Raw genomic sequence first — 15,768 nt, forward strand, 5'->3', positions numbered from 1 at the left:
TGAGAAGTCTCGTGGCGTTTATAAATGTTCAGATCTGACGATTGTAAATCTAATCCAAGGGTTGAGAATTGGTCTTACGGGTCTCACGAAAAACCATTGGTCTCACATGATCCCAAGTCTATATATATATATATATATATATATATATATATATATATAACAAATTTGTTAAAAATGCTCTAAAACTATTTACCATAAAAATATGAAAAATTACACCTTACTTTATTCTTTTTACACCGATCGATATCAAATCTCTTTTATATAAGGTTGATTTCTTTTGATCTAAAAAAGTGTATAGAATAATCATAAAGGTGGTGTATAATTGGTTTGAGCTTGAGCTTCAAAGATCAAAAGTGTTTGAATGTCTCAGGTTAAAATCCAAAGAGAAATAAAAATTCCCTTGTAACCATGAAGATTCATATGTGGTGACTTCAGACTACCTACAAAATAAGTGGTCGTTTTGTAATTAGTCGGTTCACATAATAAGTTGAATATCCAGATTAATAAAAAAGAAGTATATATATAATATTGATATAGATATGAAAAAGGAAAAAGGAAACTAAAATAACGGTTATTGAAATGGTTTAGTATCTTGTATGCGAAGGAATAAAAAAAACACAACAAAAATCACATGTGCAGGCAAGCCGACATTTATCCGTGTGCGCGTACGTATCGTATGCACATAGTAGTATAGTACCACCCTTTCTGCACTCTCAATATATAACCCCAATTATAACCCTTTCCAACTTTAAAGTTCCAATGTCGAGTCAAATGGATACTCCAAGCCCATCTTCTGACCCGAACTCAGACGGTTCCCACCCAAGTCAATCACCCAATCGGACCACCCGCTCAGACGATGGAGTCATACTCGCTTCAGCTAAACCCAAGAAACGGGCGGGTCGAACTAAGTTCAAGGAGACCCGACACCCTGTTTATCGAGGGGTTCGGATGAGGAATCCGAATAAGTGGGTTTGTGAGGTTCGTGAGCCAAATAAGAAGACCCGAATATGGCTTGGAACCTACCCGACTGCTGAGATGGCAGCCCGGGCTCATGACGTTGCTGCACTTGCATTACGTGGCAACCATGCTTGTTTAAATTTTGCTGACTCCGGTTGGCGGTTGCCTGTGCCAGCCACCACGGATGCAGCCGGCATCCGCAAGGCGGCAGCTGAGGCGGCGGAGGCTTTTCGACATGTAGATATGGAGGTCGATAATGGTGAAGAGAAGAGAGATGTGGTTGATGGTAAGTCGATGGTGGAGGGTGAAGCGACGTCGGCCACCATGGAAGCAGAGGCGGTGGAGGTGGAGGTGGGAAGTTATATGGATGAAGAAGCGGTGTTTCACATGCCTAGATTAATATCGGATATGGCAGCAGGAATGATGCTCCCTCCACCTTCTTGCTTAGGTGGATGGAGTTCGGATGACGTGGGAAGTCCACATGCTGATGTGTCGCTTTGGGATTTCTCATTTTGAATCTCTCTCTCTCTCTCTCTCACACACACGCACATATATTTCATACAGTGGCAATTCAATTAACCCTATACAATCATAACAATTAATTGAATTTATTAATTACAATTAATCTTCTTCTTTTTTTATGTTTGCTAGGTTCGGATTTGATAAATAAAATGTAGAAAATCGTTATTATTTATAAAATACTTTTTGTAATTGTAATAATTTATTAAAATTTTATTATTAAAGTAAAAAATAAATCATTAAGGGTGCGTTTGGTACGCTGGACAAGGTGGGAGAGGACATGACATAACACATTTGTCCTACGTTTGGTGTGGCTAAATGTGGAACTAAGTGGAACTAAGTTGGACAAGCATGAGATACGCATGTTCCACTATTATCCCTGAAACTAAGTGGAACACAACTTTTTCCCTCATTACCCCTTCTTCCCCTACCCTGCTCATCACCTCGCTTCCAGTTCCATTCCCCTTTTCATCCGCCTCCATCGCTTCCTTCATCAACTCCATCGACGGCGACCATCGACTCTTCTCTTCTCGACAGTTCCAATTGACGGTACCTCATCCGAGAGATTTTCTTGATTCAAAACCAGTTCCAATCGACGGTACCTCTCGACTCTTCTCTTCTCGACTGTTCCAGTTCCAATNTCTTCGAATTAGCAGAGGTTTGTGCTGAAAACCTAGATTTTCTTGATTCAAAACCATCTACTTGTAATTTCAGAGGTTTATCGCTTCTTCAAATTAGCAGAGGTTTATCGCTTTCGTTCTTGATTTCATCAAGTGGGTTTCTTGCAATTTCAACTAATTGATGACTATGTTCGCTGTTTTGTTGAATTCGTGAGCTGGGTTTGATGACTGTAGTTGTTCATATTTGCTGAAATGTGCCTGATTCAACCTCAATTCATCTTTACCTAAAATCTGATGCATCTTGTAGTTGTTCATATCTGCTAAAACAGCATCTGATTCATGTTTGTTTGCTGGTTTTTGATTAATGTTTCTACTGATTTAGAAGAACTCGACAGCACCTGATTCATGTTTGCTACTGCATTTTGTTTGTTGTTTTTATTCATGTTTGTTGTTTTTGATTCATGTTTGCTACTGCATTTTGTTTGCTGTTTTTATTCATGTTTGTTGTTTTTTATTCATGTTTGCTACTGCATTTTGTTTGCTGTTTTTATTCATGTTTGTTGTTTTTGATTCATGTTTGTTGTTTCTGATTGTTGTTTATGATTGCTCACTGGGGGTAAATTGGTCATTTTAACCAGTTCTGTCTTGTCCTGTCATGTCTTACCAAACGCTGAATAGCTGTCATGTCCTGTCCTACCCTGTCCTGTCCTGTCCTATCTGTGCACCAAACGCACGCTAAACCGTGGAAGCATAAAATATAAACCAAATTCAATTAAAATAAAATAAAACATTTAAATTATTAAATTAATGCTTATAAATCTCCGGACTCCGATGATTACGAACACATTTTAAACAAATTGTTTAAATTTTCATTTCTTTCAACGCTTAGAATAACTCGATTTAATTATAAAAATAAATATAAGAAAATTAAATGGTGACATCATTTAACTAAGAAAATGATACTAACAGAATTCAGAATAAGGTTTGGAGTGGAACAAAAGTCTTGCAAACCAACTATACCAAAGAAAACGTATTTTCATTGTAGTTTCAAAATATATACTATGTCACTTTTCACGACCCTAAATTTTTTCAACCTTTTGACGGAGGAATAATGCGGTGGCACCAAGCAGGGTTTGTCCCTGCATGCAGCTGCATTACTGGCACAACCCTAGGGCCGCTTCTGATGGCAAGGACCGAGAATATTGTTGTGTGAGAGGTATAACAAGTACCAAGAATCTTACCCAGTAAGTAAGGAATGATACTCTTATCAAGTAAGCACTTAACAGGTAAAAGACGTTTATCAACGAATTATTTCGATGGCCAATAATGTTATTCAATAAGGTAACTGAGAAATGTGACTCTTGGTGGCTAAATTTTACCCAGTAAACGTTCGGTAAAGGACTCCTTAGTCTTTATTAACTTTTGCCCTTTAGTTACTATGGTAGAGTGAATGTTCCAACCATTTGTGTTTTAATAATTTGGTGTAGCGCGCTCCATCCTAACACCGGGGCCTGTCATAATAACTCAAATGGCTATGCTTCGGTGAGAATCCCTTTGCTATTTAGGTGTATTTTTTGTTATTTAATAATATTGATAGAGGTACCGTCCTCAATCCAAAAAAATTATCCCCATTTAGATATTAATTGATTACTACATGCATTGCTATCGGAGAAGTATAAAAAAGTAACTTGATACATATATTTTCCTTAATCGATGGATGTTATTCATATTACATAAATGTTTCTTTGTTTTCTCTTGCCTCTGCTTCTCTATATTTCCTTCCTTGTTTTTTCTTTCCGATTTTCTCCCTACACTTGGTTTATGAACGGAGGAATGGCAACCCGATTCCATTCCAGCCATTTTGATTCTAAGTTGCCTCTCTAACTCCTCCAAAACCATTTCCGCCCCATGATTTCAGTTCCCTACCTCACACGTTCTATTTGAACGCATGATTCAACTTGCAAAATAGGTCTAGATTATGTTTACCTGTTTAGCACTTCCCTTTCCATGAAGTGCATAAATATTACTTACAGTATTTTTGACCTACGTCGCACGGTGTTACATGACACCTCAACGAACGTGTTTAACCCCATTTCCAATTAAGCCAATGACTTTGATAACTAACTAAGCATATATGATATAACCCCCCTTGCACTTCTTAGCTTTCTAGAAATGGCTTTATAATTAGCCCTTATCTTTGGCTTTAGGCATTTATTTGAGATGTTACGTATCAGATGTTTAATGTTGCTACACATGCTTATATTCAATGGTATTGACAAAGCCAGAGATGGAGTAGCAAGTGTACTTGTCCACTTCCAATTTCTTTAACCAATAAAATGTTTAAATTTTATAGTATAATGATTCAGATATTTCACCTCATTTTTTATAACTTTTTTGGCTTCGTTAACTCATTCATGATGCCCTGTCATCGGCCTCATATATCGCTACTGAACTAAAAAGTTATATATGTATCTTATATTAATTCATATTCTCACACGATCTTTTGTCTGATATAATTAGATTATATATAAAGTACAAAAAATAAAATAAAGATGCATACGGTCATAGATTTGGACCAGTATAGAATTTGATAATGCAGATCGAGTCATCGAGGCATTAATTGTTAGACAATTATTTAAATGGATAAATATTTTTAATTGCTTTTTTTAACAGAGGCGTCTATTTTATATGTCAATATGATTTTTTTCACTCATTTACTTTATCTTATATGTTATTTATTTTTGTGTTAAATAATTATCATATTAATCACAATATAACCGAGAAAATACCTTATTTTTCTATCTTATCATCTTTATAGCTACAAAAATGTCCCACTATATTTCTCGCAGGTCTCGGTTCCTTACCATATATAATAATTAAGATCCTTGGGTACATAATTTAATCGTGATTATAGTCCTTCAACTGGTTGCCATTATTCATTCCCCATGAAGAAGATACATAACATGTATTTCTATTTTGTAATTTATTTAATGGATATTTTTTTTTTGTAAGGGTGTCCGGGCCAAAACCCGACTAATCCCCGGCAAAATTGGAGGCTAAACATGACCCCACTTAAATGTCGCCAACACTCCCCTCCCAGGGCTCGAACTCGGGTTCATGACTATGTCATGCCCAAGCCTTTACCACTATGCTGGAAGGTCTTTGACTATTTAATGGATATTTATGGTGGTTTTGTAACCTTTTTTGTGTGCATAGATTATTACTTGCACATCTAAGTTTTTTATGCAATAAAGGGAGAAAATATTGCTACGTTTGGACATATTTGTAAGAGGCAGATATTGGCCCAATGTAGGAAGGTCAAGAGAGCAACAGTCGATGAGGTTACGAGATACAAACTGTGGAGGATGTGGGATGAGCAATTGAGATTGGAAATGACGACATTTTTCGAAGATATGACCTCAAGTAAGAGTTTGTGGAAAGGCAACACAAACGTGACTCATGTGTGGTTGGTGTTAGTACCGCTAGATATCAGTTTCCTAGGATAGGTAGGGGCTTCCTTTGGGAGACAAGTAGCCTTTTATGAAAGCTTAATTGATGGGGTTTTAGGTCATACATTCATTCATGTTCTTCTATTTGTTCTTACATTAATCTTGCTTTCTTTGTGCCAATCTGTCAGTTGTTTTTTGCATATATTTTTTCTGTAAACGCAGGTTTTCTTTGAAAGAATCTCTCTACTCCTTGGTACCAGTTATTTATCGAATTCGATTCACATTATTGAGCCATTCGTTTTAATGTTGATGCAACAGTGGGAGAATCATCACTTGTCATAGCCATACGACTCGATGTGTTATCTGTTTTCAATGCAATATGGATTTTCAAAAAAATTAAGCGAAGTATATTTTAGAAGTCTCTATTTAACTGATATTCACATGACAGACGTTAATATCTAAACCTTTGATTAGCAATTTAATCTTGTTTTTTAGTTTGGGCATGCCAAAGATTTTTTCTTATCTAGTTGTTGTCATAAATTCGGTGTTCACTAAAATTCCAATTACGGTTGAACTCAAAATGTAACCGTATTTATTAATGCAAACATTTTTTTGCTCCCACATACACATGTATACATACACACATATAGCCTCTCGTGCAATTGTACGTGGTCCTACAACCTATATTAATTTCGTGTCGTCCTATCGCATCAAATTTAATACGATGACAATAACACAATTGTACAACGAGATTGTCGTACCAAAGGTAAATATGGTAATTTAATGAAATTATTACCTTTTTTTAATATCTAGATCACCAAATATTTTAAGGCTCCTTCCACAATCTGTCTGCATTGTAATTTCTTTTTTTATTCGATAGATAGCGTTTAAGAACAAAAAAAAATTGAACTGATGCCTAAAAGTTATATTTTTTTGGGTTCAGATTTTAATTCTTTTTTTTATTAACCTGGACATCCAACGCGCTATGTGAGCCGACTAATCCCAGAATGACCGCTTGCTTTGCATATAGTCCGAAGGCACCGCATTTGAACCTCCGTGGCCACAAAAGGGATTTTTATTTCTCCTTGGATTTGAAATTGGGACCTCCAGGTACTTTTGACATTTGGAGCCAAGCCCAAACCAATCAGGCATCACGCTTGTGGTTAATTTTTTTTAACCATTTCTCGATTTGTGCGTGTCATCATTATGCAGGGGCCATGCTAATCTTCTCTGTATCGTTCCAATTTTATCGGATGTCCCCAAAGGGACTTAACTCTTATTAATATGGAACAAGCAATACATTTATTTGGCAAAATGTAACCAAATTTGTATGTTTGTTTATAAAATTTTGAAAAATGCTATTGGATTTTCGAGAACGTTTGCTTAAGACCATTTTATGTACAATTATAATGAATGAATTGAGCATGCGAATATATGGTTGTCATCTCTTCAGTAGCTTGTATCTTTTTAACGTATATGAAACTACGAGTGCTATCTGAAACCACATTTATATAATAAACATATATCTTAATTAGATAAATCTTGTCAAGTAGATAGACAATGATCATATTTTTTATATCAAATAATTATAAAGAAACTAAATAAAAAGTAAAAAAAATACAAAAAAAAATCTTGTATAAACATTTTACTTTATAATTATTTTTTATATAACGTCAAAATAACTCATCCATCATTCTGCAACTTTTGAAATTCATGAAATAACTCATCATTCTTTTTATTTAAGTTTTTAAATATTGAAAGAATAATCTATTTGTTATTTATCAATAATCTATCGGTACTCATCACTTTTTATCAAAAAAAATCGTCACAATTTGGTTTTAATTATTCTTTATATTTGTATTCTTGTTTAAAACAACATATTATTTTTATCATAAATATTAAATATTAATACAAAGAAACAAAAACAAAATATAAAAAATAATGATAAAATTAATTTTAGATAAAAAAGTATTTAACATAATACTAATTGAAGATTCACAATAATAATAAAAGTTTGATTAAATGAAATAAAAATAATGATGATTATAAATAAAAAATAATTAAAATACAAATAAATTTGTTGATATAATTATTGGATTATGATAAATAATTGGTAAAGGAGTGTTTTAACATGTAGGTGGGGTGACCCTTTTTAAATTATTGTAATACAGATAAATAATAATTAATTATTAAAGTTTACATGAGACTTAAAAAAACTAAGTTTGAAATTTCATAATGGTTAGAACAAAACCTAGTTGATTAGAAAATCTTTTTTATTATTAGAAGGGTTTTCGTGTAATGCAGCGAGATACATATTAATTTTAATATTTCATTTTATTCTTTATCTCAGTCGATATTTTAATATGCTCTTATGTGATTTTGAAAAAGCGACGATGTTTTTAATTTTGAATAAAATATAAATTTGAATATATCATAAAAAATTGACAAAAATATATAGATATTAGTATCAAATTAACTATTTAAAATTTCTCATATTTTGTGTAATTTTTTAATTCAAATTTTTGTTATAATTTAATTTAGGTTCAATAACAAAATAATTTATATTTAGTTTGATAATATAATTTTCTTATAAAGATAATAATTAATTATTTTATTAGAACTTGATAATTATCTTAATTATATTTTAGATTTTTTATATTTAAAAATGAGATGTTTATCTTCTATTTGATTATGTTTATCCGCAGTTAGTTACACGAATTCAAATATAAAGCTTTAATAAGTTGTATGTATGCATAGTTTACTTGTAATCTTGAATTTTAAATAATATGCATCAATATAGAGTATTTTATGCATAAAAAATTGTTTTTAAGAGTTTTTGTCAAATGCTTTATAATATAGTATAAATATCATTGACTCTTAACAATAAACACTTACCGAGTAAGCATTTAAGTAAACAGCCCCTAAACCACATCACAAATATCTTCATTTTAACATAGATATTAAGTAAAATTTCTTTTATATCTTTAGAATTTGTAAAACAGGTCTGTTGGAGATAAGCAATAGTAGGTGCACCGTGTTGTATAAATTCGGATATTTACGAACATTAATTAATGAAACTCAAGGATTCAAATTACAAGCCATTCCCCCCTTTTCAACACCCAACCAATCGTCATTCCTATCTCCTCCCTCCATTGCCATTGCTGCAAATTTCTCTCTCTCTCTCTCTCTCTCATTGAGATCTTCAATTGGGATCCTTGTTAATTAGAGCTTGATCATTCTGTCTCACCCTTTCAATGGCTTCCAGAGCTTCATTTACTGATGATTCGAGGATGATCAAGAAGACAATGCCAAAATCTCTGCTGCTCAGGGACTATTTACTCGATGATATGAGCTCCTGTTCTTCCAATGGCTTCCGCTCGTATCCTCGTCGTCAATGTTGCACCACTGTTCGATTCCTGGTGGAAATTGATCTTAACAAAAACAGTAAGCTGCCTTCGAAGCAGCGACGACCGTCGACTGTGGAAACCAAACCAAAACAATTGTCGGTGCTCCAGAGAGCTTCTGCTGTGATGGTTAATGCATTCAAGCATTTTCCCTTCGCCGGCGCTAGGAATTCTAGGAAGACTAATTTTCTGCCGAGGAGTCTCTCTCGGAAGCTCTTGAAGCATGGCTTCTGGAAGAAAACCGATCATAACAACGAGATCAAACGGTTGAAATCGTTTGGCGATTTGATCAAAGAGAAGGAAACTCCTCCGCCTCCATCACCGTCGAAATTCTCAACCGCCGTTACGACCACAACCACGGCGGAGCTCACCAGCTCAACGAGCAACAGTAACAGCGACAGCTGGTCCGATAGCGACTTTACCACCACCACCACCACCACCACTGACAGCTTCACCACAGGTAATTCTTCGGATGTTAACACATCTCAAAACGACGTCGTGAATGATATACAGGAGAAAAAGAAGATAGCAAACGGAAAGGGCGTTGGAGCAACCGCCATGGCCACCACCTATTCTTCCACTACCGAAAACGTAAAGGTGAGACCTAATTCAATGCTTAGTACCCCACAATAACACCATGTAGATTCTGTTTCCCACCTTCGATCACTTCATCCTCAAATTTCTTAAATAATATGAATTTAATTAATCGTAATTGGTACGATTCGAATGCTCTGTTAAAAATTAATTTAAAAAACACAAAATTAACAGAAAACAAGATCATTATTTATTAGTTTGCTTGTAAATGAGCTTAGATGATCCTGCCGGAAACCTGATGTGTTTTTCCTACCGGTTACCGGAAAGTAGTGAATTTGAAAGGCAGATTCAAATTTGAATTATTATAAAAAAAATTAATATTAGGAGATAGAAGCATTAAATTCTCACAGCAATGAAGGAGGAGGAAATACAGTCATTAACTTTACTTTATCAACTCACGTGGTTTTCAAGTTCTTTGCATCCACGCCGTAGATTCTGCTTACGTGTAATTTCGTGGCGGAATCCACGCCGTGAAATTTGATGAAACAATGCAGTATAGAATGGGTGTTTGTAATAGTAAATCATTTCTTTAATTACTAAAACGCCCTCCTCCTCTTCCTCATAACATTGGACCCCCTCCTCCACTAAGTACCAATAATTTGTATGGTATACACAATTACTAACTTGAATAAAATTAAGGGTACTTTCGGAAATTAGTAGTGTGGTTTAAGCTTTCATGTCGGCGACCATGCGTGTCACATGCATTAAAAATGTATTTCCTATAAAAAACAATTATAGTGATTTTTATTTAAGCTTTTTATACACATATTAATATAATGGTAGAATAAAACGAGAGCATGGCTGAAATCTCACGTGATTATAGAACATAAGTAATACAAGGTGTGTGAACGACTCCGGCTGACAAGATTGCATGTCGTCATATGTGAATTTTCATGTAAGTTTAATATAAAATCACATTTGATTAGTCGTTCTCGTGTTTTTTTATTCATTATCGTTCTCATTTAAACCCCGATTTTGTCAATATATTATATTTTTACGCTAAGTACAATTTAGGGAAGAAAAAAAAAAGAATATGGCCAAAATAGTCAATCTCTCAACCAAGTCATTTTTGGAATCGAATGTTTATTTTAGTCCGAGTTCACACAAATGTTTTATACATTTGCATAAAACTTATTTTCAGATAAAAAAAATTATTTATGTAAATGGGGATTCTTACACAAATTTATATAAAGATTTTTTTTAATCTAAAAATTGAATTTACGAAAATCTAGCTAAAATAAGAATTTAATTGAAAAAAATGAATTTTATAGGAGAGATTTGTTATTCGGGTCAATTCCCCTCGTTTGTCCCTAACATAGGATAGACAATCAGTCTAGTCTCGTCCATTCCTATCATGTCATGTCTGTGTACCAAATGCTACCTAATTATCCATCATAGCAAGTGTATTTAAGTAACATTTAATTTTTATTGTTAATGATTTCATTTATTAAACCATCTATTATGATTATATATTAAAAAGTTTATACATCAAATTGTTAAATCTTGTTTAGGAAATAATCGAGGTTAATTATGGAAACAAATCATATCATCATGGGCGATATAGAAAACTTGTTCAAGTGTAATTGACAACATTTTGACATATGATGATAAGATTATGACTTGTAGCGAAATATTTGGACTTATAAAGATTCCCAAATAATCTTGAATAAGCTTTACTTGTTTAATATATGCTAATACCTTTTACGTTTGCTTTTGTTTATTGTTAAAATGATATTAATCATAGGACAAGCAGCAAAACGATTTGGTTGAGCAATTTAGTCCTGTTTCTGTGATGGATTTTCCATCTAATAACGACAATGATGTGGCTGGTGAAGATGAAGATGAAGTTTCTTCGATATTCCAACGTAGACATTCTAATGTTGAAGGTTGATCTTTCTCTCTTTGTCGTTTTATTTTCTTGGTAGCAAAACTTATAATAGAGTTATTATGTGATTTTCCAGGAACAAAAAGATTGATGCATAAGACTCGAAGAATTGAGGGTGTTCCTCAACTTGAGCCTATCAAATTAGAGGATCGGATGACTAGATTGGTTGTTGAACCAACACATGCATGTCATGAGTTTGAACAAGAAGATAAACAACTTGAAAATAAAGCAGTTGCATTACTTCAATTGATGATATCAACAAATTCTCATCGTTTTTTCAAATCTGAAGCCGTGAAGAGCCTCTTATTAGGGTTTTTTAAAGAGAGAATGTTTGAAGAAAACATATCAGATTATGAAATGTTGCATACAACAAGAGAGTGGATGGACGGTCAAACACAAGAGTTGTTTTTAGATTGGGAGTCTCAAAAGAATAGGCAAACGTATGCTAGAGCAATGGAGAAAGGTGTGAAATGGTCAGATTATGGTGAGGAAGATGAGAAAAAGGATATTGGTTTGGAGTTGGAGCATGAGGTTTTTACTTCACTCGTCGATGATATTTTGCTAGATTTTCATCTGTAAGTGTTTGGCATTTGGAATTGAGATTTTCAATTGGGAAAGTTTCGTTCTTATATGCCAAATGGTCATGCTACAACTTGTAGAGACCAATGTTTTGAACGTCAAATTAGAGTATTTTAATCTGTTATGATAGAATATGTTGAATTTTCAAACTATCAGTTGTTTGTCAATTAGTTGAAGAGATTTTGCTACCATTGCTTAGCGTTCCATTTTTGCACACCAAATATGTCGATGCTACAATTGATATACACCAATCTTCTTAGTGTCAAATCATCGTTATTGATCATCTACGCTTGCTTGAGTTTTTAATTTGCAATTGATCTTGGACGTTGGAACACACACACTCATCACGAAGGCATATATTGTAGAAAAATCGATCATACAATCTTGAATACAACCCAGAAAAACAAGATCGAATCAAGCAAAAAAGTAGTCGATAATTACCCAAGAACCAAATATGAACTCAAACGTGTTGATATGTTGAAAATAATAAACCTGAACTCTCGTCGGAAACAATAATCAACACACAAGATATAAAACGTATCTTGATGGAATTAATAAGAGATAGAAACGACATCAGATTTACGTAATACCCCAAAATTTAAAAACATGTAAAATACAAGGACTGGGCATTATAAAATTTTGAAAATGAAATATCGGGGATGATATAGAAAAAACCAAAGATCGTGGACTAATTTGGAAGTGCCTGAAACACGTTAAAAAAGAATGTGCAATGGAAGTTGCGACTTTGAAGGGTGAAGGGTGGCAACTGTATGGAGAACAATTGGCAAGGGAAATGATAGAGTTCATTCGTCATATGTGCACATGTTATTGTTTAGGTGCGAGAAAGCAAATGAAATTGAGATTGATATGGTTAAGTATGACTCTATGAGCACACTTGTTCAACGGCAAACCTTCTGCTCGTCGGTTTATTCAACCTTAGATTCCAACACAAAAATAGAACTCGGCGCAAGTATACACCTCGAACTATTGTCGTCTCGTAACAAGTAATAATGGTAAAAAGTACCAGATTTATCGTTCCCATAGAGATAGCTTGTAAAGTTCATTCAAAAAGTCCAGTTTATAAAAACTAATTTCAGATGGCGAAACGAGAGATTTGATTTATCTAAAACGAGGAGGTTTGATTATCAACTAAGAAAAATATCAGTCGTAAAAAGAAGCACAKGGTGCAACAGTTGATTAAGACTTTAAACAAATGATTCAGTAAAAAGGTGACATAGCATTCCTGTCATAATTATCTAAAATCAAGAAATGATTTTATATTACTATGACAGTATCAACTATCGGGTCAGACGGCCTCCCAAGAGCACACACCGGTCAACGTGCTATCGATACGATATCATTTATGTTAGACGTCGTGAATCCTAGCACAACACGGTGTTACCATCCTACACCGTAGGAGTATAGCGTTTGTCAGACACTAAAGCTATTTATAGCCTTCTCCTATTACCTCAGGTCTTGAAAGTCAATACATTTTTATACACAAAATTAGTTGTCAATTAATTTTAATGTAATCATCAAATGAAATATTAAGCACCTGAAATAAATAGCAGACTATAATGCTAATAAGACACCTTTGTACTTTCACATCGGTTTTGGTCTTAATTTCCCGTTACACCCCAAGCTAAGGCGTTAGCCCATCATCGCTCGGTTTCTTCTCTCGAAGGATGTAAGGATTAAAAAGTAAATAACGGAGACGGAAAAGTAAATTGCAGAAAGTAAATTACAGGAAATGAAAATGCTGAAATTTAAAGTACTAGAATTTAAATGACTGAAATATAAATGACAGAAATATAAATTGCAGAAATGTAAAGACAAAAATGTAAATTGCAGGAATGTAAAGACTGAAATGTAAAGGACTGAAATATAAATGACATAAATATAAAAGACTGAAATGTAAATACTGAAATATAAATGACTGAAATATAAATACAGAAATATAAAGACAGAAATGTAAATTACAGAAATGTAAAGGACTGAAATATAAATGACATAAATATGAATTATTAATAATTAAATAATATTAATTATATTAATCTAATAATAATAATAATAATAACAATAATAATAATAATAATAATAATAAAAAGGAAAGTACATATTGGGAAGACAAATTCTTTGATGGATGAATGATGGATGGATGATGGATGAATGATGGATGAATGATGGATGGATGATGGATGGATGATGAGAAAACCTTGGGAAACGTGAAAGAAAACTTGCAAGTCAAGTAACGTAACTTGTAAAACAAGTTACGTTACAAAAAGCCGTAAAGTTACTTGTAAACTTGAAAACGCGATTTATTTAGATTACRTAATTTATAAACGATAAAACGTAATATAACTTGGAACGAGAAACGAGATGAAGATTGAAAGATGAGTACTTAAAATAAACCTTGAGAAAGAAATTACAACTACAAAGATCGAATCGTGAAAAGTTAACGAGAACCGAAGGCTKAGAACCGAAAGTAATATTCTTGGGAGCAACTTACAAAAGATTATACATAAATCTCCCAAAAGTATTTGTGAATTAGAGAGTTGGTTACCAAAAAAGTGTGAATTGGTGAATTAAAACAAAGCTTAAGGCATGTATTTATAGTCCAAGGAAGGTCCCAAAGTGGGTGCCAACTAATAAGACAAAAAGCCTCTTCAAAGCTGGGCTTTGACTAAGCCCAAGGGTGTTGACCAAGCCTTCTTCTTGAATTAGCCCATTAATCCACGGCCCAAGCAGTTTCCAGCTCTCGGACAGGTCCTATAGGACCTTGCCACTCCTGGTCCTATAGGACTGCTGCAGGACCGGTCCCAAAAATGCTCAAAAACCTGCAAAAACAGGGGATTAACATTAGATATATAATATAACTACTAATATATGAAAAAGATATAAAAAGACTCAATTAGGACACTAAAGGGCAAATAAAACAACGGAAAATGGTTAAGAAAATGATGTAATAAGGTTAATAAATTAACACTYATCACACCCCCAAACTTGAATTGTTGTTTGTCCCCAAACAACAGAAAATGACAAATTAAAAGACTCAAAGTTCTWAAAAAAAATGAGCATAAACATTCCATAGCCAAAATATGCATTTTTCTGAAAATTTTTGAATGAAAGTGTTATACTCATGACTTGATGCTTAATATCCATAGCCCTTCATAAACCTAGCTCMCCCAAACTTAAATCTTTCATATTACCAAACCATAAGCTAGCCTACATTTCTTTTGCTATACTAGATTCAACAGATAGATTGGGWCTTTGAATTGGGTTTTGCATTTGGCTTTTTCTTTTCAATGCATGCCTTTTACCTCATCTCACTTTTTCACTCCATAGCACAATTTTACTGCTATGCATCTCATATTGAGGTATTTTGGACACTGTGGTCCTTTTTCAAACATTCTGGTGTACATTGACACTCTTTTGTATGCACAAGACATGGAACTATGTTCCTTTGTTTGTCTTTTGGTCTTAATGCATATGTTTTCATGATGTATAAGGTGTTTGGTACTTTTTAGGACCCTCCCCCAAACTTAAGGGAAACAATGTCCTCATTGTAAGTGTATGAAGGCTACAAATTGGCCAAAATGAAATAAAGGCCCAAGTTGAATCAAGTGAAAGCATTGGAAATGGTTGGCTAGTTCTAGAGGCTCAAATTAAGACAAAGATGGTTAGGCTTTGGATTATTGTGGCTATGGCATCAATTCAAGCATTTATACAGCAAATTCATCTTTTATGCTATTTTTGGTACA

The 15,768-nt window shown here is 33.7% G+C and overlaps 2 protein-coding genes and 1 non-coding gene across 3 annotated transcripts; 2 read left to right on the top strand and 1 right to left on the bottom strand.

Annotated features, from left to right (window-relative positions):
• The first annotated feature begins 771 nt into the window (after positions 1-771).
• LOC112521152 (dehydration-responsive element-binding protein 1B-like) lies at positions 772-1,486 on the top strand. Its single transcript, XM_025129856.1, has 2 exons — positions 772-1,261; positions 1,292-1,486. Exons 1-2 carry the CDS (start codon positions 772-774, stop codon positions 1,471-1,473), a joined length of 672 nt encoding a protein of 223 aa, XP_024985624.1. The 3' UTR covers positions 1,474-1,486.
• A 5,225-nt stretch (positions 1,487-6,711) lies between these two features.
• Positions 6,712-6,814, bottom strand: LOC112522330. The gene has a single exon (XR_003070164.1). It is a non-coding gene; the product is annotated as a U6 spliceosomal RNA (small nuclear RNA).
• A 1,956-nt stretch (positions 6,815-8,770) lies between these two features.
• Positions 8,771-12,176, top strand: LOC112522125. Its single transcript, XM_025131205.1, has 3 exons — positions 8,771-9,546; positions 11,288-11,408; positions 11,505-12,176. Exons 1-3 carry the CDS (start codon positions 8,800-8,802, stop codon positions 12,005-12,007), a joined length of 1,371 nt encoding a protein of 456 aa, XP_024986973.1. The 5' UTR covers positions 8,771-8,799; the 3' UTR covers positions 12,008-12,176.
• Positions 12,177-15,768: the final 3,592 nt, after the last annotated feature.

This window comes from Cynara cardunculus, assembly GCF_001531365.2.
Source record: "Cynara cardunculus var. scolymus isolate 2C chromosome LG 11, CcrdV1, whole genome shotgun sequence".
NCBI classification, from domain to species: domain Eukaryota; kingdom Viridiplantae; phylum Streptophyta; class Magnoliopsida; order Asterales; family Asteraceae; genus Cynara; species Cynara cardunculus.

Coding starts and splice junctions, on each gene's coding strand:
- LOC112521152 (XM_025129856.1), top strand. CDS start 772: ATGGATACTCCAAGCCCATCTTCTGACCCGAACTCAGACGGTTCCCAC. Junction 1,262..1,291: donor TGGTAAGTCGATGGTGGAGG/GTGAAGCGACGT, acceptor CCATGGAAGCAG/AGGCGGTGGAGGTGGAGGTG.
- LOC112522125 (XM_025131205.1), top strand. CDS start 8,800: ATGGCTTCCAGAGCTTCATTTACTGATGATTCGAGGATGATCAAGAAG. Junction 9,547..11,287: donor CCACTACCGAAAACGTAAAG/GTGAGACCTAAT, acceptor TATTAATCATAG/GACAAGCAGCAAAACGATTT. Junction 11,409..11,504: donor AGTTTCTTCGATATTCCAAC/GTAGACATTCTA, acceptor GTGATTTTCCAG/GAACAAAAAGATTGATGCAT.